Here is a 23,098-nt window from a genome sequence, read left to right on the forward strand (position 1 = left end):
TTATTGTAATGATATGATATTCCGCAACTAAAGTTTAATGTTTTCTAATTCCGCTTGTAATAAAATCTCTTGAAAAAAATGTTTTACGCATTTATTGTATCTTTTAAAATCAAGTACTCTGATAGACCTTATAGATCTTTGCAAGAATTTTTGTTGAAAAAGAAGAAAAGTGGCAAACTCAGTCTTAACGGACTGGGGATGTTACACCCCCGCTGAGTTTGAGGAGGAGTGTAAAGGATAAATACTCTCACAAGCCAGTCTTATCCCAACAGGCTCAAGATAATAAGCTGTATTTTAGATTAGGATAAATTACATATTTGAAACTGTATAGATAGATTACATTATCTCAAAAAGAGTTTGTATATTTGAATTGTACCTCTTTAGACTTTAAATATTATCAGCTTATGCTAGATTACAGTAAGATGAAAAATATCAAATTTCTATTTGGTAACTCAAAATATGATTGTATCGCTCATTTATCTGATTGTATCGCTCATTCAGCTCAGATGAATCCAATCCATGGTAAATCTAGGTTTGCCATTGCTTGCTAGCTTTTCTCTCATATTTTCATGTGTCTCACTCATACACATGCCAATTGCCATCCCACTAAGGGCGGCAACAATTTGTCTATAGCTAACCTGCTCAGTAGGGTTTCAAGTGGGGAAAATTTTATGCCAAAAAGATAAAATATTGTTCCAAATCTGGTTGAATCTTTGAACATGGCAGCTGCAAGCCTTGCTAGCTAGTGCATGTACGTGAGCAATGTTGTAGATCACGAATCCCGGAAAATGTTCCATTTTACTGTGCCTGCAAAAGGAGATGGAGTGAGCATCATTCTCCCATCAGTTTCAAAAGTCCTTTTTTAAAAACAAACGAATTTCGTGCACCACCACGTTCCTTTCGCTGCCTCCTTTCCTTTTCCTTCAATTTATTGGAATAGAATCTCACCATTTCAAGTGGAATAGAGAATTTATTTAGTATAAAATGAAGAGTAATATTATAAATTTTATCTTTCAACTTTAATATTAAGATAATATTACTCTTCATTTTACACTAAATAAATATTTTTAATTTTAACTAAAATGAAGAAGATCTTATTCCTAATTTATTAGGGGCATTGGGTGCATGGGGAGGGGATGTGGATCCCCTTATATTTTATAAAATATTAGATTCTCATATTCTAAAATTTGAGCCATTCATTTCATCTAATGGTTTAAATAAATGCAAAAATTTGTGTTACCGATGCAAGTGAATTTGACATATTAAAAACTAAAATTAATTACCTGGGTAGCATACAAACTTCTGCATTTATTTAAACCGTTAGATGAAATGAATAATTCAAATTTTAAAATACAAGAATCTCATGTTTTATAAAATATGAGAGGATCTCAATCTGTTGGGAGGAGAGATCAGAGTAATTCTAGAAGTCCCTCTTAAATCCCTCCAAGAATGATGTGGCTATAAAATCACAATTTGATCAAAATCTAATAATGATCAATCACAAGCTCAATGGTGATTTTAATAACCACATAATTCTTAGAGGGACTCAAAAAGAACTTGTAGCATTACTCGAGAGAGCATATAGTACCAAAGACAACTAATTCCCCATTTATTATTTTACTCTCTATCTCTCTAGATATATATTAACAATGTACATAGTTTATGGTAAGATTCTCCTAGTTAATTAGGAAGCTTCCATTTATGCATATAAGCACATGGATGAATAATTTGTACATAAGCCTATAAAATGATTAATGTCATTAAGCAATTAATTAACAACTCTCTGGTTGAAGTTGAATTGTCGAAAATTTGTTACTCTCATTTTTCAAGTCCTTTGCCAAACACATTCTAGCGGCACAAGGGGGCTGAAAGGTTTTTCCTTTTAACTCTTTAGGTTCATACGGCGCCGCATAGGAAAAGGTACGTAACCAAACGAAAGGGATAGCATGGAAGGGTTCCTAGCTCCTATTAGAAACACATCCACTTTCCAAATGACGTCGTTTATATATATATATATATATATATATATATATATATCAATCACTCATTACCCTATTCCGCTACTCAACCATTAATGAGTGGATAGCAGATCCGGATATCCGTCCGCTCGGAATTGGGGCTAGATATTCACTTGCAACCCATGTAGATGGACATATAGTGGATGTCGATCGATGGGGTACAGAGGGATTTATTTGATAATATTGGGAGTGATTTGATAAATTTTAAACCTTAAAGAGTTATTTGATAAAATATAAAATGCATTTTTCTCTCAAAACTAAACTATAACACAATCAGACTAAATGAAACATCAATTCGTCATCGTGCAAAAAAAGTTTAGGCTCTGTATTATTAAAAACACTTTTTTTTTTTGTTTATTTATATATATTTTTTAAATTAAAGAAAACACACTTTTTTTCAAAACATTTAACAAATTATTCATTTTTCAAAAAATAAATCATACCTACTTTTTAGAAACCACATATGCTCTCTCAACTCCAGCTGAGTCATTGTCTGATACAGTCCTACCAGAGCATCAATGAAAACCAAAGTGATTTACACTAGTCAAACATATAAATCTCATTGCGGAATTCGAACCCATTCCCTAGCGTGTACTTAACCACTTTAAAATTTTATTTGGCTATTTAATCATCATGCTAGATGGTTCCCCATATATTCATTTAGATCACCTACAGATATATACGACAGAGCATATTTTAAGGAGAAATTTGATTAGTTTTAAATTGTTGAAAATGATTTGATAAAAAAAATATCAACTTTATGGACCTCTATAGTTTTTTTTTTTTTTTTTCTTTTTATTTTATATTCATGGTGGGAACCGTTAAAAGTGGTGTAATTGTGAGTACACTTACACATATGAATGTTGTTAAGTTAAACATTGAGAAAATAAATAAATAAAATGAGTGGTTGATATACATAAGTGAACTTAAATTCATTAGCTTAAGATTTTAGGTTGGAGTGATGTTCAAACATGTCTATTAATGTACTCTCCGTGGACTCCCTAAGCAATTCTTCTCTCAACAAATTGGACTTTTGAGTTAGAATGATGTCCAAACATGTATATTAAAGTGCTTTTGATGGACTCTAAACGATTGTTCCCCCAACAAATTGGTATTTCTGAGCCAAGTTCAACTTTTGCCTAAGCGAGTGTTTTGGTCTTGATGAATTTGGTTTGGTTCTAGTAAGGAGTGCATATAGTTCTTGAAGCAAAGTTACATTTGGTAGTGTTTGCTGGCGTGCAATTAGTGCTACTCTAGTATATATGCACGACACTTTTGGATTTGTAAGAAACTCACACATGAGGGAAAATTAGGTTAACGTGGAAAAAACTCACACATGAGAGAGATATGTTGTAAGTGTTGAGTTCCCAATTGAATTAAAAAAATAAAAAAGTAATTAATATAAATAATAAAAAATCTAAAATCATTAGATTAAATTTTTGGACGGAAGTAATATCCAATTATTAATGTGCTTTTTTTAGTGGACTTTCTCCCCAAAAGGGTGGATCCTACTATTTTAAAGTTACTTTTACTAGCTTATAGCATGTTTTCTTGGGATGAGAGGAAATAATATGGTTGGTTCGGCAATCCATTCAAAATTACTTTAAAAACTCAACCTTAAAACATTCTTATTTTTTATAATTATTCAAACAAAAAACACGTTACAAAACATAATTTCACACTTTCTTACAAAAAAATTCTAAACTTTTCTACTTTACATTATATCAACCAATCGGTTCTTATTATTGTTCAAACAAAACAAAAATCACTAAGGCAATCCTTTCCCAAACTGACCTGACATCAGAAAAGGAGAAGTCCTTTATTCAAAGAAGAAGCATTAAAGCTACACCAAGTGATGACCGTTTAGGTTGTCCTTTGCCGCCTCCCCTTTTTCATTGGCACGTATCATCAACTGCTCAACAAACTCGTTGATACGCTTATCGGAGCTCCCACCTTCACCGAGGGCTTTTTTAGCCAACTCCCTCCATTTATTAGCATTCTCCTGAATCTCCGGCCTCTTCTCTCCCTCCGTTAGTTTCTTCAAACACATTACAACTTCTTCTTTTCTTACAACTCCCTTGTCATCCTCCTTGGCTCTTACCCCCACCCCCCAAATCTCCACAAACTTGGCATCAGTCAGTTGGTCAGCCCACTGCGGCACTCCCACCATCGGCACACCAAGGCTAAGCCCCTCCAGAGTCGAGTTCCACCCACAATGGCTCACAAAGCAACAGATGGCTGGGTGCGCCAGCAGCTCTATCTGGTTGCACCATCCCGCTATCAAACCCTGTTCTTTTGTGGACTCCACGAACCCATCAGGCAATGTCCCACGTTCAGATTCTCTCACCACCCATATGAAAGGTAAGCCGCTCTCCTTCAAGCCCCCTGCAATTTCTCCCATCTGCTCTGCTGTCAATGAGACCATGCTTCCGAATGAGACATACACTACCGACTTACGTGGCTTCGTTTCTAGCCATTTGATGCACTCCTCGCCAAGTGGCTTCCATAGACTTGCTCCATATCCCTTGTCATCCTCAATCTGGCCGTCCAAGTAAGCCGATGGGACCATTGGACCAATCAACTTTGCTGGCCACAGCTCTGATACCCCTTTTGCCTCCTTTTCATAATTTCAACATATAACAAGAAATATTCAACAACAAAAAATTTTCAAAAATAAATAAATAAATAAAATAAAAAACTTCACTTTAAACTCTTGATCTGCCACGTGTTTTAATAAGACTCTCTTAAATTTCAAAATCTTTTAATTTAATCACCTGAACTTTCAATTTTAATCAATTTACCCTTTCCGTCAGATAAAAGTAAAAATTGACATTTATACTCTACTTTTTTTCTAAAATTTCAAATTTATCCTTAATTTCAAATTTAAAAAAAAAAAAAAAAATCGAAAGGTAATTTGGTCTTTATAAGTATTTTGTTAGAAGTTAATAGCTAAAACTAACGGAATTGGTAAATTGATTGAAATTAAAAGTTTGTGAGTATAAATTGAAAATTTTTGAATTTTAAGGTACTCTCAAAACACGCGATAATTCAATAATCTAAAGTGAAGTTTTTAAAAATAAATAAATAAAAAAATTGAACAATTAACAAGAAGGGTAATGTAATATAGCACGCCGGCGTGCAAAAAAAATTTTTTTAACAAAAAATAAAATAAAATTTTGCACTGTCGTGCGTGGGCGTGCCACGCATGACGCGTGCTGCCAATCAGTACACTAACAAGAAACATAGAGCACCGATTCACAGCACGCGGCGTGCCAGGCACGCGGCGTGCTCTTTTGTTTTACCTTACCCAACATGTAATGATAATGTGACGTCACATACCTCCCCTTCTAATTCTTCGAACGTGTTACTAAATATCCAATCAGCCTTGTCCAGGTTGGAATACTGACTCAATTTCATTGCCAGGTAGGCAGGGTAACTTTCCGGCAACTTGAGAAAACTTGGCAGGTCGGGTAAGTTCAATGGAGGAACGCCGGGAATCAACAAGGGTCCGTTTTCCAGCTTCACTGGCAGTGAAAGGAGGCCACGGTGTATGCGACAGAAGATGTGGCATACTGTGGCGGAATTGGTGAAGAAGGAAGCCCCGTAGATGCCATTTTGTTTAGCAACATCAAGAGCCCATGGGAGAAACGAATCGTAGACAACACAAGTGACGGGGGATTTGGAGTGTTGGAATTTGTGGATGAGTTGGGATAGAGTTCTTGAGCCATTCTCCTTGAATGACTTCAAATATAAGTCCGCGTTACGCGCTTGCGCGAAGCCGCCCTCGTCGAACCCATCGGAGATGGGCTCAACGCCGACGTTTGGTGCACAAATGGACTTGATAGTATAATGGGTTGTAGCTAATGTGGCCTTCACGCCTTTTGAGGCTAAACGTTTTGCGAATTGGAGGAGAGGATTGATGTGGCCTTGGCTTGGATATGGGAGCACTACCACGTGGACTCTACTCTCTTTCTTCACCATTTCTTCTGGTTTTTTTTTCTTCTTTAGGTTCTGTTTTTTTTTAAACCTTAATGGAGCATCCTCATAATTTATAGTCAAGAAAAAGTAGTGTTGTTGTCGGTGCACATTTGAATTAGAGGCTGTTTGTGGGCCTGTGGCCACGTGGACGACAGACTTTCTCATCCTCGCCTTGTGGTTGGAAATTCTCCGCTCTATATATATATATATATATGTATATATATATATATATTTTTTTTTTTTGTTGTCGTGAGTAACAATATACTTAAATGTGCGTTATTCTCATTGTTGAATTAAACTATAGAATACTAGAGAATATAGGGATAAATTGAATATTGTATTTCTGTGTGTTTAGAACTGTATACAATGAGACATATTTATAGTTGAATAAGGCCAGACATAATAGGAATTACAATCAAGGAATTAATATACAATATTACAAAATAATATCAATGTATATACAGGGAAAATATATCAAATCAGCAATTATGGTGATTATCATAATATAATCAGAATATATTCTGATTATATTCTAACATCTCCCCTCAAACTCAAGGTGGTAATGTAGATGCCAACTTGAGTTTGGAAACAAGATCACGGAACCGTGGACAGCCGGTAGTGCCGTGGTGCTTCTGGAGTGACTTGCTAGTCGTGGAAGGTGTCGTTCAGCGGTGACAGTGGCTATGGAAGGCGTAGTTTGGCAGTGAGATGACGCCGAAGAAGGCCAGACGATGGCACGACTATGTCGGACGGAAGGTAGGCCGGAATTGGCTGTTGCTGACTAGTGGCCGTGGTGGGCTTTGTAGTGGTTGTCGGGGAACAGTTGACTTGATCTTGTGATGGCAAATTTGATTGGACGATTGTTATGGAAAACAATCGGATTGGCAGACAGAAACATGCTTGAGGAAAAGGAACAGTAAAAAATAAGAAAATTAATTTTGAGTCCACGAGAAAGTGGCTCTGATACCATGTTGAATTAAACTATAGAATACTAAAGAATATAGGGATAAACTGAATATTGTATTTCTGTGTGTTTAGAACTGTATACAATGGGGCCTATTTATAGTTGAATAAGGCCAGACAGAATAGGAATTACAATCAAGGAATTAATGTACAATATTACAAAATAATATCAATGTATATACAGAGAAAATATATCAAATCAACAATTATGGTGATTATCAGCAATTATGGTGATTATCAGAATATAATCAGAATATATTCTGATTATATTCTAACACTCATGACATGATTTCCGTCAGTTTTCTGCATGCCGACTTTGCCTACTTTGTCTTGAGTCTTGAGAGAGGTTTTCAAGCATTACTCTTTGAGTTTGTTACGGCACCAAGCTTTGAGTCTACTTATGAATACAAGTATTTGTGTAGAACCACATAAATATTATAGAGAAATATGCTAAGTGCTCTTTTAGTGTTCTTATAGTCATAGGTGGATAATATTTTCTAAAAACTAGAAGAGAGAAATAAGGGTTAGTTCTTTTTTTGTTTTTTTTTTGTTTTTTAAATAATATCCTTCTAGGATCAAGAAGACACCAAGAGAACACAAAAAGAGCACTTAGCATTCCTCAATATTATATTCCCCTATTTGTCGTTAAAAAAAAAAAAAAAAACATTTTTATTCCCATTTACAATATTTTATTTCTTTCTCCATTTCTCTTTCTTTTTTTTTCTTTTTTTCTTTTTTAAATATAAATTTTTTCATTAAGTATGTATATTACAAAACAGGAATGCTGATTTGTCAAGTTTTACAGGAATGAAATTGTTCACTTGGAACTTTAAACCCATTCTTTTATAATTGGGAGACCCCGCATGTGGGATAAAAAACTAAAGTGACAAGGAACATATTGACGTGATAAAAGAAAGCCATAATGGGCAACACTGTAAAAAGAATTTTCAAATACCTCTATAGAACTACTTTTCTTTCTTTTATACTTGGGAGACCCCGCATGTGGGATAAAAAATTAAAGTGACAAGGACCATACTTTTAAAGAATTTTGAGTAAAGTACACTTATTCCCCTCAAACTATCACCCAATGATAATTTACTCTAGAACTATTAATTGTAACAATTTACCTATCAAACTACCAAAACAATAACAATGTACCCCTCCAATGTTAGCAAAATGACAAAATTACACATATAGAAATTTTAATAAGACAAAAATACCCGTAATTTTTTTTTAAAAAAAAATAAATTTTAATATTTTTGTTTTTAATTTAGTTAAAATAATTTCATCATTCTGTTAAAATTGGAAGTACATTATCATTGTTTTGATAATTTGGATGATAAATTGTCGTAATTGATAATTTGAATGATAGATTGTTATTAGGGTGATAATTTAAAAGGGTTAAGTGAATTTTACCAAAGAATTTTCAAATACCGCTTTAGAACTACTTTTTTCATACCCTCAAAACGCCTAAAAAGCTGTGCTGCAATTTTCCTATAAATGGGCAAGATTGAATTCACGTGATAAAAGCTGTGCTGCAATTTCCTATAAATGGGCAAAGATTGAATTCAAGTGATAAAAGCTGTGCTGTAATTTTCCTATAACGGGCAAGAATTCGCGTGATAAAAGCTATGCTGCAATTTTCCAATAATGGGCAAGAATTCATGAGATTGGAGATGCAATTTTCCAATTCTCACCTAAAGACCTAGGGCAATGATCAAGTAAGATCTTTACCTCACAGTCCTTAATAGACCCACAAATTGGAGATGCACATCCACCGGTGGAACTACAGAAAGACGAGAGGACATCCATGATCAATCACTGACACAAGAGTTAATGGAAGTTGCTTGAAGATATAGAATGCAGCCTAAGATAAATTACCGTAAGACAGTAAAAAGGGAATATGTTTGTAACAACAGTGAAAGGAACATTTTCAAATTGGGGTTGCTTGAAGATATAGAATGAAACTCTAATATTGACTGTAGGACAGTAGAAAGGGAATATTTCTGCACCTAGAATGAAAGAATTGTTTAGAGTGAGCAACAGAGATCTTCACTTTGTGGCATGTATAAATCAACTGGATCATATATAATTGAAAAAGATCAATCCAATCCATTTACATCGCTAGGATTCTGTTGTATAAATGAAGACAAGTTATGCTTCTTTACATACCAAGTTCCTCACAATCTAGCCATTTTATGCCAAAAGACGCTCTCTAAGCGGTTGACAAGTCTCTGACTTTGTCCAAAGCTGCTAAATCATAAATATGAGAACAAATTTAGTATCATAACCAAACCGTACTTCTCTAGTCAGTAGAAATTTCTTTCCAATTAATTTTACCCAAATATTAAATAAAACTTTCTCTTTTCTACTACACATTTAATGTGTGAGTGCATCCTTTAATATATTTGCACCATATGCATTTCATGTTTATGTAGACAGTTGAGACCTGATATATTTGCCAACGAAAATTAAAACTTTTACCTCTTTTCTTAAGCTTGTTGCGGAAGCTTCTTTTCCTGCTAAATGCACTCTCCTGCAGGCATAAGAAAATAACCAGTCACCCTTCAAGAAATGGCCAAGTATTGGTAACAAAATGACACGGAGCCATATGGAACTTGTAATCCATCATTCGGATGCCATGACTTCCATTCATGTATAATTAACAATCAATGACAATGAGAATTGTAACTTGCAGTATTCTACATCCCTAAGTATCCAATGTCACATTAAACACCATTAGGGGGAAAAATAAAGTACTGCTATCATTGTTAGTTTTCTGAATCCTGGCTTACGTAGCATTTCACATAAAGCATATTTTTGAACATCAAATTGCAAGTTTGAAGAATTACCACAGGCTGACCAATATCCCCAGCTTGACAAACTGCAGCAACAAGATCCCGATTGGATTCAGTGTACAGGCTAGTGACAAGTCCAAATTGACCAGCTCTAGCAGTGCGACCAACCCTATGCAAAAAATCCACAGCAGAAGTAGCAAAGTCTGCCTGGAATAGACAAATCATTTCAAGAGTCAAGTCCTCTATATATTTATAAATCCAGTTGGAGAAACTGTTGAACAAGTGGAAAACGAAAGTGTAAAAACAATTTGAAGGGAGCACGCTGGATATAATAGGAAAATGGAAAGATCACCTAGAGTGCCCTATGCGAGGTCATATTTTCCAACATTGAAAAACTTTAACCTTTGCTTCTTTTATTAGTTGCAGAAAGCTTGTTTTGATCATGTTATAATAGCTTCTTGTTTTTTTTTGTAACCTCAAGGGATTGGCTCAAGTGGTAAGGGCCATGGTCTTAGTGCCGTTTCAATCAGTTATAAGATTCGAATCCCTTTAAGTACAAGCAATTCTTTGGGGCCAGCTAGTCGATCCGTGTGGAGAAAACAGTTTACATGGGTTTGACATTTACCCGACATGGGTGGATACACGAATTGGCCCTGCTTTGGAGGAGTTCATGCCTTGTATTTACATTTACTCTGATGTACCAGAGTTAACAAATTGACTCTCACTTCTTGTTAGTTACCACTCTTAAAAATATCTATTTAAATGTTTTATCAATTTCTGTTTGAATGTATTGGGACCTAGTAATTTTCATTTCATTCATAGCTGCTTATTCACAGTAATTAAAAATTTCTTTGAATGTTCATCATATCCATTTGCTCATTTACTCCCTATTTTGAAACCTAGCATTACCAGTGGCCCAGGGCTTTCTGTTCAGTGAAAGATAACCAGATATATAAGGCAGGAACCTAGCTAATTTGTTACAAAGAAAAGCACCTGAATAACATGCGAGACATTTGGTATGTCAACACCACGTGCAGCAGCATCAGTGCACACAATAATACCACCTTTCTCTTGGAAATCAGCTAACGTCTGTGTACGCTCCTCCAAGGAAAAATTCTTATGATAACGGTAACAGTCAATCCCAGCTTTCAGCAATACATTTGCAACTGCTTCAACGGCCTCAACAGTGTTTGCAAACACCATGGTTCGGCAATCACCAGCTTTAAAACCTTGATTCACAGCCTTTATGAGTTCATCCACCTGAGTCTCAAGTGTAACTTCAACCCACCTCTGCTTCAATCTGAAATGGAATTGAATCAATGATCAGCAACTCACACGCGTTATCAAATGCATCATAATGTCAAGGTGCTTAATTTGCAATTAAAATTGCAGGATGCATATCAAATGTAAGGACGTTATTTTATATAGCAGAATCATATCCTGTCATCACATATGAGGGAATGATCAGTAATTCTTATCTCAAGGCTAAATGGTTCAGCATTAGCATGTAATATTGCAAAACAGCAAGCTCCCAATATAAATCTTAATAGATAATAAGGCCAAATATAGATTACTAGAGTTGCATATTTTTTCACCTGAAGCATTGCTTCAGATTTAGGAGACATTACACTTCCTCCCTAAACTTACACCTCAATTGCAATGTCCCCCAAACTTCAAAAAGTTGCAAATGACGCCCCAAATTATTAGCCCCTTTCACTCCAGCCCCCGCCGTTAGAGTTTTTGGTTAAATTAAATGGAAAACCCAAAATGGCAATAATACCCCAGCGTTTGATTCTTTTTTTTTTTTTTAAATAAAGACCTCGTCCAAGGCCGTGGGTGGTTCTCCATGGAGGAGACCCATGGCTGGTCATGGGTTGATCATTGCAAAGATTTTTTTTCTTTTCTTTTTTTTTTTTAAAAATTAAATAATAACAATAATTTAAGGGCATATTGGTGTTTTTACACTTCTCACCAGGGTGTTATGGACATTTCATGCGTTTGCCGTCCAAGTTAACAACAAATTCTAACAGTGGAGGCTAAGTGAAAGAGGTTGGTAGTTTGGAAAGTAAATTGCAACTTTTTAAAGTTTTGACGCATTGCAATTGACGTTTTAAGTTCAAGGGGTAAGTGTAGTTTCCCCTCATATTTAATTTTCTCCTTCATGTTCTTCATCCACACTAGTTTCCATGAAAAAGAGTCACTTAAGAATTCAGAACTGATCCTTCTGACTCTAAATGTCACCCAAGCGTATAAGCTAGACGCATGACAATGGCAGTAAAGATTGCTAGTGAAGTCAAGCTATTGTTAAGACATTGCCAACGAGTTGGCTCAAGGATGTCCTAAAGTGGGGGGAAATCAAAATTTTGATCCACATAATGCACAAGCAGACATCCCTAACCACGTACATGAGTTTGCTGTGGAAGTCTGACGTGGGCCATAATTAGTACTACAAACTATCAAGCGACAAGCATCAGATGAGTTAGCAAGAAAAATAAAATGCACAGTCGTTCTTTTGCTAGTTGTAAACACTCATAGTGGGCTAAATATAAGTGACCAAACAGAAGTTTAGCAGTTTTAATATAACAATCATTAGCCTACTGCACATTTGCTCTTAAAGAGCAGAATCCAACACAGAACATAATACATTTTTTTTTTTTTTGGTTTTTTCATACCAAAATTTTTCCATTGAACTAACAGTAAACTGTCTTTTTGCAATAGGTCACTAGATATTTACTAGCATATATCTATTAAAAATGAAAAACTCACTCTAATGCTTCAAAGTAAATAACTAGCAAGGCGGAAAATAATTTTTTTTTTTATGAATGGGGAAAAAGAATATCAATACAGATAAAACTGGCAAACAGAAAATGATGTGGTACCTGGGATTGTGACAATGGAGGTAATTTCCACTAACCCAATTGGCATTTGGAAACATCTTTTTCAACACTGCCCCAGCAGTTTTCTTTCCATTTACTGGAAGGGTGGCTGCAACAAAAATATACTGTTTACTGCGCTCATAATTTTTTCTCACTCTCCTCCAGTCTTTTCTTTCATTTGACACAGCTTCAACATCCTCTGCTAAGTCATCAACATCCTCTGCTAAGTCATCAACATCCCCAGAATCTTCCTCCCCTTCTGATATGATTTCAGTTTGTACGTCTTCTTTGTTGTCTAAAGTAAAGTTTGATGAATGCTCAGATTCCAATTCCATTGGCAACTCAGATACAGATTCTTTTGACCGAGATAATAGCTTTTCATCAAAGCGGAGCATGTTTATTAGACGAATAACTTTATTCTGGAAGCCCCCACAGAGAAGCATATCTGCCTCATCAAACACCTGCCGGTTATAGTAAATAGATATATTAGTTATAAATGATGTGATCTCTCCTCTCTCATAGTTCTGCTGTATCAGATTTGCAATTATTTATGTAACCAACATAATCACATAGTTACTTGAACAAAAAACACACCACATATTTCACGCCACGTAGAAACTCCAAACGACGGGGTTTGTTCGGGTCAATATTATTCAGAAGGGCAGCTGGGGTGGACACAACAATATCAGGCTTGTTAACTGGCCATCCCTGCAGTCAAAGTTTCTTATTCGTAAGAACCCAGAACCTTAAAATGTCTATAGACAATCCCTTTCACTAAAATGGTGCTGTATCCATAAATAATAACCGAGAACAATTTGCAAATAAAATACCTGTCTACCGCAGACAGATGCAACTCTGAGAAGTGGTTCACCATCATCACCACAAAGACCATTGGCCATCCGAACCACTTGCTCGCAAAGCAGCACATTTGGGCACAGAACAAGACAAAGCCTTCGCAAAGGTGTCGATTCTTGATCAGAAACGGTTTCCGCAGAATCATCAGATACAGCACACAGCCTTTCAATTAGGGGAACCAAATATCCATGTGTTTTACCGCTACCCGTCTCCGCAGCCACTACCACATCCTTTCTCGAAAGTATAGCCGGTACACAAGCGGCCTAAATTTCCGATCAAAATATATCTTAGCAGCTATCATAAACTCATAAAACAGCAGTAAATGAACGTAATGAGTAAATACACTTTAATAATTACAAAGAGAGATCCAAACAGAGCCTTCACAAATCTAGCATAGAATTTCAAGGCAAAAGACTGCACAAGTGTTCTGTTGGTCAACATTCTCGTTTTTTTTTTTCCTCTTCTTGGAACATTTCTGCGATAATTCGACCCATGAGTGAATATGGCGAGGGTGTACCTGAGTCAGAGAAGGCCTATCGATGCCGGCGTTGTAGAGAGCCCGAGAAAGCCTATCGGAAACGCCGAGCGAAATCCACGAAACGTCTTCGTCGGCATAGAAAGTATCGGTTCCCTTCCTTTCCGCAACGGCGGCGGTCGCAAAAGCCCTAGCTGGTCTACGGCGCGGCGGGTTCAGCCAAAAGTGCAAAGAAGAGGAAGAGCGCGAGGGATTGAAGAGAAATGAGTGTGCGTGCCTGAATTGGGAGAGGAGTTTAGGCGGGGATAAGAGTTCGTAGGGAGGGAGCAGGGAAGCTGAGCGATAGAGAAGCATTATTGGGCTTTCAATCGTGGGATTGAAGGCGGAAAATGATTGCCCTTTTTGGGTTTCAGTTTTTGAGTGGAGGGAAGGGATAGGGTTTAGGGTTTAAGCATAAACCCTTTCAATCGTGGGCGTGGGTCACTCGAGAGTCAAGACCCACGACCGTGGATAAGTTCAGACTTCAGAGTTTTTATTTTTTAATATAAGGAATTTTTTTTATAAAAAAAATAATTAATTAATTTTTTTTGTTTTTGTTGTATTTTTTTAGACATTTTAGGATATTAAGTTAATGCAAATTTTTAACAATTGAGATAATTGAAAAGAGCTGGTAAAACATCTCTTCACATTACAACTTGGAGTTTTGAGAAGATATCAAATAAGATTGCAGTTCCAGGAGTAAATATATATATATTTCTCTAAGGTACTGTTGAATGTTGATGTAAATGACTTATCGTTTTGTATCTCATAAACGGCTCTCCACAGTCGTTATTCCCATAAGTTAGATGGTTAAATATAGGTAATAAAGATATGAAAAATGTTAAGGGCTCTTCTTGTATAATCTTTTATTATTTATTTTACATGAATAGTTCAAAATGCAACAAAAAAAAAAAAAAAAAACAAACATACAAACAAAATGGATGAATTAATTGCTCAGACGCGTGTCTTGCACCGAGCATAGGATTAATTCGACTTTAAAACCAACGCACCCTAGTTCGATTGGAAAATTGGCCGGGCAAATCTTGTAGAGGAAGAACGAAAACACCAAGAGGCAAAAGCAGACTCAATGGCGCCAAAGCCAACCAAAAACCGAACTCCTCCTCCGGACCCACATGGGATGTTCGCAGGACTTGTCGTTTTCTTGGTCGAAAACGCTGTTCAGGCTCGCCGATTACAGGTTTCATTTTCACCATCTTGTAATTTTGTCACATCCCCACCTGCTTGAAGTTTGTTTTGTATATGAATGTCATTTTACTCTTCATATTTTCGGGCACGCTAAAGATTTGGAAGCAGAAGCTGGTGCAAATGGGGGCTGAAATAGAAGAGCGCTTGTCCAAAAGGGTCACTCATGTTTTTGCTATGAACTCAGAGGCCCTTCTCAAACAAGTGGGCACTGAACGCTTGGCACGCTTTAAGGGAGTGAGTTTCCCGTTTTATCTCTCCCTCTATTACGCCTTACTCATTTTGCATCATGATTTACAACTTTCGTGTTGCATCGTTTGAATGAATCACGGTCTTGCCATCTTGGTTACAAGTTTGACATGTAACCTTCTGTGAATTTTGTGAGCTACAAGTTAGTGAAATTAAGTTTTTATTTTTTTATGTATTTTTTATTTTTTAAGTTTTGTCCTTGAATTTCAGATTTGTTTAGTTGAAGTTGGTGAATTGTAGTTGGATGTATTATATACTGTGTCTTGCCTTTAATGTTAATTGGTTGGATAAGGCTTATATTAGCAATTTAGCGGCTAATTTTGGGGTGCTGAATGCTTGATACTCATAGCAGCTGGCAAGGATTGTAATTAAAGGGGTGTGCTTGACCTCCATGCCTTCTTATGTTGATTATTGACCGACTCGAATTCTCAGAGGGTCTTCACTGTCTAGGATGCTACATTTAGGCTCTACTTATTTCGATGTAAAATATTTTACGTGGGAAAATGTTTCGGTAAAAAATGATTTCAGCTGAAAATATTTTTCAGCGCTTGGCTCGTACGAAAAATACGACGGCAAAGGCAATGGCAGCGGCAAATAATGAACTACAAAAGGGAGTGTGTGCAAGAAGGAGGTCAGGCATTATGGGTTGAGAAGGAAAAGCTCAAACTCGGAAAATAGTTTATGAAAAAAAAAAAAAAAAAAAAAAGGAAACTATTTTACGCAGCTTAAAATGAGGTTTTCCTGGTCAACCGAAAATGTTTACGGTTTGACCGAGATTTTCGGTCGCACAAAATACCGGAAAATAGGGAAAACATTTTTTCGGTCGAAACAAATGGAGCCTTAAAGCTACTCCTAGTGTGCTTCACTTAAGATCCTCAGATGCTGATTTTGATAAATCTAGATTACGGATATAAAGGACACACTGGGGCAAGAAAACCGAGTTAGATATAGACCTTATGTAGCTTTCGGTATTCAACTGTATGTGACTCCTCTAAGATCTAGTTTCAGATAATTGATTTTGACTTTTTTCTTGAGAAAGCTTGGTATACCTTTTCACTCCATCAAATCTTCATGTCAGCTAGCAAAATTTCATCATTTTATCCTGTATAGTAACTTGTGATAGATTATATATATGCTTCTGTTTGTGTTAGATTGTATTTCTCATATATCATATTCATCGTTGAATTTCATATTTAAATATTTTTCATTTTCTTACTAGGCTGTTTAAAGCTGTGACGGTATTACACTTGTTGCAGAGTGTTCTCATTTATCAATGGCTGGAGGACAGCTTGAGATTAGGAGAAAAGGTATCTGAGGATTTGTACAGTCTTAAAGTGGACCCAGAAGGAGGTAACAGACCAGACAAATCTTCAGTTCCTAAAAAATCCAACGGAAACACTTCTGGCTATGAAGAACCATTGAATAGCAAAAAGATCAAACCCTCTCCTGAAGATTCAGAAAAAACGAATGCAGAAGAAAGCAAAGAAGATGCAAAAATTAATGCTCTATATGACGAACCAAGTACCCCCGGAGGTTCTGATGAGTCACCCCATAGTATAAGCCCAAAAAATACCTGTCCAAACAGCCCTGATGCTTTGAATAAGGACGTAAGATTCAGTAGCCAATAATTCAGATAAATTCCTGAAACTTTCTGTTGAAAATTTGGTAGCTACAGCACGACAGCATGGATATTTTGGGAGTGGGGATGATAAATGATATGTTCTTACTGGCATTTTTTTTATTTATTTTTTTTATAGAATTTATGCTTTATTTTTCCTTGCAGCTGAATATATTTACTATTTGTATACAGATTGGCGCGTTGCAGTCATCCTTGCTGTATAGTCCTCCTGATTTAAACAAGAATATAACCGAGATATTTGGAAGGCTTATTGACATATATCGAGGTGAAATACTATTCTGTATTATTGGTTGTCTTCTTCTTCTTTGCTCGCTTGGTGATCTGATGTCTTGTGGTTATTGCTTATGAAAGCATTGGGTGATGACCGAAGGTCATTTAGCTACCACAAGGCTATTCCAGTTATTGAGAAGTTGCCCTTCAAAATTGAAAGTGCAGACCAAGTCAAAGACCTACCCTCGATTGGAAAGTCATTGCAAGATCATGTAAGTGAACACTATCTGGATGTCCTGCATTAATTTCCTTGGTTGATTACTTGGCTTGTCTTTTAAAGTGGACCTTTTCATCTCAAGTTTCTCTTGGCATGAATTCTATACTAATGCTAAACACCTCTATTCCTAGAATAGTACAGCTGATTGGTTTCTTAGTTACTTCCTTTTCACCCTTTTAAGTGTGACTAATAGGGTAGTTTATTATTAATTATACTATTTTCCTCTTTGAATGTTGTATATATGATTATGATTCACCAGGAATGTGTTTGTTGAGTTATGCGTCTCATCATGATATTGTCACTTGCTTAGTTGACTCATGGTCTGCTATGTAAAACCTAGCTATAATTTGCGCTTCTCACATTGAAGACTAATGTGGTGAGGTATTAATTCTGATCTCGAAGCTCAAATCTTGCAATATCAGTTGTTGATCCTCACACATGTCGCGAGCAGAATTTAGAGAAACATATGCTGTAAATGTATGCATTATTCTGGTGCAAGTATGGTGTTAACTTATTTCATCTTACAGAAGCAATTTGTAATTACTTGCAGATCCAGGAGATAGTGACAACTGGAAAGTTATCCAAGCTGGAGCACTTTGAAAGAGATGAAAAGGTGTTGCAAAGGTCCTCAGTAGAATTAAAATTTTACTATCATGTAGTGCTAAAGGCCGTTATTTTACAATCTTTTGTTCATCAAAAGAATGGGTTATTTACACAATTTTCTGATTGTTGAGTATCTTTTTTCTTGTTACCACCTTTTTGTGTAGGTTTTTCTTGGAATTCCTTTATTACATTTTCCTCTAATTTGGACTTGTTTTCTTGAATATAGCCTTTGGATGCCAATGGTTATGCTCTTAATAAATTTTCATGATGGTTTTAGATTCTGAGGCTTCTCTTTTGGCATTTTGTAGTTTTCATTGAAATGTTAGAATGCTATTTTTTGTTTTTTTTTTTGATAAGTTTGAAGTCAAGTTTGACTTGTTAGAATACTATAAAGCTCGAAGGATGTGGATCTTTAAATTGTTCTTGCTTTTGAAGGTCTAAGTTTTGTTATGTCTTGATTATTTTATCTTGTTTTGATTTAAAATCTTATTAATTCAATTTTTTATGTTTTAAATAAAATAAGTAACTATGAAAATTACTCGTGATAGAGACAGTAGACTCTGACTTGGAGTGGGTTTTTAATTGTTTATCCGCTAACATAGATTTGGTATATATATATATATACACACACATGAGCTATTTGTTACAATGTTTCTTTCAACTGCATTACTATTTCCAGGTGCGAACAATCAACTTATTCGGAGAAGTTTGGGGGATTGGTCCAGCCACTGCACTGAAACTGTATGAGAAAGGATATCGTACACTAGATGATCTGAAGGATGAGGAGTCGTTAACGAATTCACAAAGAATTGGGTTGAAGTATTTTCATGATATCAAGCATAGAATTCCACGCCATGAGGTCTGATCTTCATGCTTGGAATTTTGCATTGCTAATCCAAAAGTTCTTACCACCTTGGATATTTTTATGCTATTTCTGATTCAGGTCCAAGAGATGGAGGAGCTTCTTCAGAAAGTTGGGGAGGATATTTTGCCTGGGGTGAGCCCTATAACTTTTTCTTTGCAGCAAATCATTTCCAGCTGAAAATGCTTTTAGGGATAAATGTAATTTTTTTTCCTCTTTGTCTATCTACCATTATAAATTTCTTTGGTTAACATGAGCCAACATTGTGGGATGAATTGATTATATGCTGAATTTAATTCGGGTTTAGCATTGTTATTTGATCAGATGTGGATCTTGATATGATTCTTTGATAGCCAAACCTCAAGGCAAAAGCCTTGTTTATAATTCTAGCATTAATGATTCATTTTTGTATATGGTTTTATTCTAATATTTCAATGTCTGTCTTTAAGGTGATTATCATATGCGGAGGATCATTTAGACGTGGAAAAGCTTCCTGTGGGGATTTGGACATTATAATTACACATCCCGATGGAAAGAGGTTCAACATTCCTTCTTCTCTTCATGTGTCATGTACCTGATATTTTTGTTTCATTTATAAGGTCTATTTGTCTTGATCCTAGAGGAGATCAGGTTGCTTTGGGCCAATATTTTGCTCCTCTCCTGAATTCAGCTTTTATCTTTCTGATACATTTTTCTTCCCCTGAGAGAATGAAATATAAATGAAATGGTAGAAGAAATTTCTCAATTTTTTTTTTTTTTTTTAAAAAAAATTTAAAAAAAGAAAAGAAAAGAAAAGATGGTAGAATAAATTTTATGGTCTATTGTAAGAGAAATCTGGTAAGGGAAGCAAAAGTGCTACCCTAGATCTAGGGTAGCACTTTTGGTTCCCTTGGTTTAGGGAACACCAAGGGAGCCTGTTACACGAGGTTTTTTTGAGAGTTTTTCCTTTAGGGAAGGGAATGGGATTTAGGGAGTCCGTTGCTAATACTCTAACAGTGTTATATTCTTTTATTACTTTAAGTGTCTTCCTGCTTTCTAACAGTCATGTGTGGTATTATTTCTGAAATGCTGTGTTAATTTGCTCTTTACTTACAGTCATTCAGGTTTTTTATCAAAATATGTAAAGCGTTTAAAGGATATGAAGTTCTTGAGAGAGGATTTGATTTTCAGTAGTCACAGTAAGGAGGTAATATTTTCTTTCTTTCTGCCTGATTTTTCCTTTACACGGCTTTCTTATTTCTTGTATGCTATTTAGTATATGAGGAGGATAGGTAATGTAATTTTAAGGGGTACCTAATTTTCAGATGCTTTCTTTTTATTATTTTTTTCACCTCATGTAGCATATTGTAATTTAAAAAATATATATTAACATTGAGAGTTATTAGTTTGTTTCCGCAAACTGGATTCTGCAATTACAGGAAAGGATATCCTTGTGATGGTCAGTACTTTTTGATGAGTCAAAAATTAAGTTTTTATTTTTATTTTTTATTTTTTATTTTTATCTTGAATTCTTGCAAAAATTATGCATCGCCACTATTAATCTTTAAGTTCTGTATCCTATGAATCATTTGAAACAATTTTCAAATGAGCTTTTTCATCATTCCAGGATCTTGTTAGCTTACTATATATTGTTGGAGCTGAAGTTTTTGGAATAATTGATTTTCCGACACTTTTCTGATTTAATTTTAAGTAGTTCCAGTCACGCTTGAAGTTTTGTTATGAAGAGGTCAGTCACTACTAAAATTATGTAAAGTTAGAAAGTCTAATAAATAGGATAAAAATTAGTTGTCATTTTTTTTACTGTCCAGAAGTATCATTTCTCTTTGGTTGCAAAGAAGACTTAAAAGAAGAAACGCGAAAGAACTTCAAATTCTCACCTGTCATTTGTAAACTAAAATTATAGAAAGGAAAAGGAAAAAAGACCTGTCATTTGTAAACTAAAATTATAGAAAGGAAAAGGAAAAAAGAGACAAGAATCATTTTGCAGTAGACTTATTTGTATTTTAAGCTGTTTCCTTCCGCTTGTCTGTCGTGCATGTATGCTTTTATGTTTCAGACGTGCAGTGGTATTCTCCTTTAGCTTCTTTGTGGAATATTGTGCACAGGGTACCGATTCTGGTGTTGACACATACTTCGGACTTTGCACGTATCCTGGACGTGAGTTGCGCCACCGCATTGATTTTAAGGTACTTGATGGTTTCCTAAATTTCAGACAAATTTACCAGAAGGAACATCTGCTCTCATATTTGTATTGGTTATTTATTCATATTCCCACCAGGGGAATCATTGACCATTTGTGGAAGAGGATTCTCTGAATTTAGGGGTTTTAAGCCGCCAACAACATGAGGGGAAGAAGCCTCCTTCAATCCTTTTTCCATTTCTTTAACACCGCTCCACAAGTTTGTGTTACTAGTGCTAAGAGAAAAAATAAAAAATAAAAAATTGTTTTCAGGTTAATTCTTGTAGTTTACTTCTTTTTAGTTTTTACATGTTTAATTGGCCAATCCTATACAGGTTTTAATTGTTTTGTTTAGGACTGCAAAAATACACGTGATTGATTTCCTGATACTTTAATGTCTATATTCTGCTTCTGTAGGTTTTCCCAAGGGACATATATGCATTTGGACTAATAGCTTGGACAGGGAATGATGTTTTAAATAGGAGGTACGTTCTCCTTACTAACTATTGAAGTCTATAGTTCAATAAATTTTCAAGCTCACGAAGTGTTTGCCTGTCATAGAAACAAAAGAAGTTGACAGAAAATCTCTCTGCATCGGATTTTATAGGCTTAAAAAACATAGAATAAGGACAATGCATTTGTTACAAACATTTAGTATTGGAAGAAGTGCTGCACTGCTGTTGAATAACACATCTCCTCATGGAGATTTGCTGAACCAACATATCTTGGAAAGCACGAGCAACTAGCTTTATTCAAGAGTACTGACAATCTTTCCTTTGCTGCTAACAGAATGGTGCTGAGATTTCCAGAACCATTCCTTATAGCTTCTTTTATCTCGTGCCAATTGATGCGCTTTTAGTGTAGTACATATATTTGTGCGTCGCTTCTAAAATGTCTTCATTACTGACTGATAAATGGAAATTTTATTTTCTTGTAGAAATTATAAACTATCTTCTCTTACATTTGTGCAGGTTGAGATTGCTGGCAGAACCTAAAGGATTCCGGCTCGATGATACAGGGCTATTTCCAGCTACTTACAGTTCAAGCGGTAAACGGGTATTGACTTTGGTTTTTAGGTGTTTGCTCTAGACATCATTCTTGTTTTTCATGCATGGTTCATTTAGCATTAGCATGCATGGTTCCATTGCAGGGCACAAGAGCTACCGCAAGTTTGAAATTTAACACAGAGAAAGAGGTGTTTGATTTCCTGGGATTTCCTTGGCTTGAACCACATGAAAGGAATCTGTGAGATGTAGATACTTTTGTATGAGCTTGCTGTACATAGGAGGAGCTCCCAAACTTCACATTTTTGTTGCCTCAGAGAGAGGGAGAGAGTTGTAGCATGTTTTCCCTGTAATACACATCATATAATGGACTGGCATGCTAAAGTTATGTAATGCAAACAAAGGGTGCAAATACATAGATTGATGTATCTTAAAGTTGAGCTTGGGCTTTGATTCCCAATTCCCAGTGTACTATTCTACACAGCACACTAAAACCATAAGGTAAATAAACATTAAACATGCTTATTTTGAAAAGATATAAACTTTTTTTTTATTTTTTTATGTTAATTATATTAAAAAAATAATAATAAAGAGAAGCGGTCACATAATTACCTTTGTTCTCTTGGGGTGATTGTACAGCCACTTCTATTCTATTAAGGTGGTTGTGGCCAGTGGCCACTCCTCTTTCATTGGGGGTGACTGGTGAATCGGGTAGCCCTATGGCTGCCTCTATTTTTTCTTTAAAAAGTTTAGTTTTTTGTTTTTTAATTAACAAGTCAATCTCCCAAAAAAAAAAAAAGTATTTATTTTCTTAAAACATTTTCCTTAGAAGGTAGGAAGCTTTTTCTATAAAGTGTATGTCTTGTTTCT

The 23,098-nt window shown here is 35.6% G+C and overlaps 3 protein-coding genes across 5 annotated transcripts; 1 reads left to right on the forward strand and 2 right to left on the reverse strand.

The window, feature by feature from the left end:
• Positions 1-3,861: 3,861 nt before the first annotated feature.
• Positions 3,862-6,061, reverse strand: LOC132178447 (UDP-glycosyltransferase 74B1-like). The gene is made up of 2 exons (XM_059590886.1): positions 5,358-6,061; positions 3,862-4,635 (listed from the first exon to the last, which is right to left on the reverse strand). The coding sequence occupies exons 1-2, from the start codon at positions 5,997-5,999 to the stop codon at positions 3,862-3,864; spliced, it is 1,416 nt and encodes a 471-aa protein (XP_059446869.1). The 5' UTR covers positions 6,000-6,061.
• Positions 6,062-9,015: 2,954 nt separating this feature from the next.
• LOC132178583 (DEAD-box ATP-dependent RNA helicase 22) lies at positions 9,016-14,462 on the reverse strand. Of its 2 annotated transcripts, none has more exons than XM_059591029.1 (8): positions 14,006-14,462; positions 13,464-13,751; positions 13,228-13,341; positions 12,637-13,094; positions 10,751-11,057; positions 9,812-9,964; positions 9,444-9,495; positions 9,016-9,209 (listed from the first exon to the last, which is right to left on the reverse strand). In XM_059591029.1, the coding sequence occupies exons 1-8, from the start codon at positions 14,315-14,317 to the stop codon at positions 9,175-9,177; spliced, it is 1,719 nt and encodes a 572-aa protein (XP_059447012.1). In that variant the 5' UTR covers positions 14,318-14,462; the 3' UTR covers positions 9,016-9,174. The 2 variants fall into 2 exon arrangements, with proteins under 2 accessions (XP_059447012.1, XP_059447011.1); XM_059591028.1 differs by having other exon boundaries at positions 9,016-9,212.
• A 535-nt stretch (positions 14,463-14,997) lies between these two features.
• On the forward strand, positions 14,998-22,668 carry LOC132179367 (DNA polymerase lambda). 2 transcript variants are annotated; one of them, XM_059592078.1, is made up of 14 exons: positions 14,998-15,200; positions 15,305-15,442; positions 16,711-17,061; positions 17,265-17,358; positions 17,445-17,575; positions 18,131-18,193; positions 18,863-19,042; positions 19,127-19,180; positions 19,495-19,583; positions 20,141-20,231; positions 21,151-21,231; positions 21,642-21,709; positions 22,196-22,272; positions 22,375-22,668. In XM_059592078.1, the coding sequence occupies exons 1-14, from the start codon at positions 15,090-15,092 to the stop codon at positions 22,404-22,406; spliced, it is 1,560 nt and encodes a 519-aa protein (XP_059448061.1). In that variant the 5' UTR covers positions 14,998-15,089; the 3' UTR covers positions 22,407-22,668. The 2 variants fall into 2 exon arrangements, with proteins under 2 accessions (XP_059448061.1, XP_059448060.1); XM_059592077.1 differs by having other exon boundaries at positions 15,000-15,200; positions 22,196-22,280.
• The last annotated feature ends 430 nt before the right edge of the window (positions 22,669-23,098 follow it).

The sequence above is a fragment of the Corylus avellana genome, chromosome ca4, assembly GCF_901000735.1.
Source record: "Corylus avellana chromosome ca4, CavTom2PMs-1.0".
Taxonomy (NCBI): domain Eukaryota; kingdom Viridiplantae; phylum Streptophyta; class Magnoliopsida; order Fagales; family Betulaceae; genus Corylus; species Corylus avellana.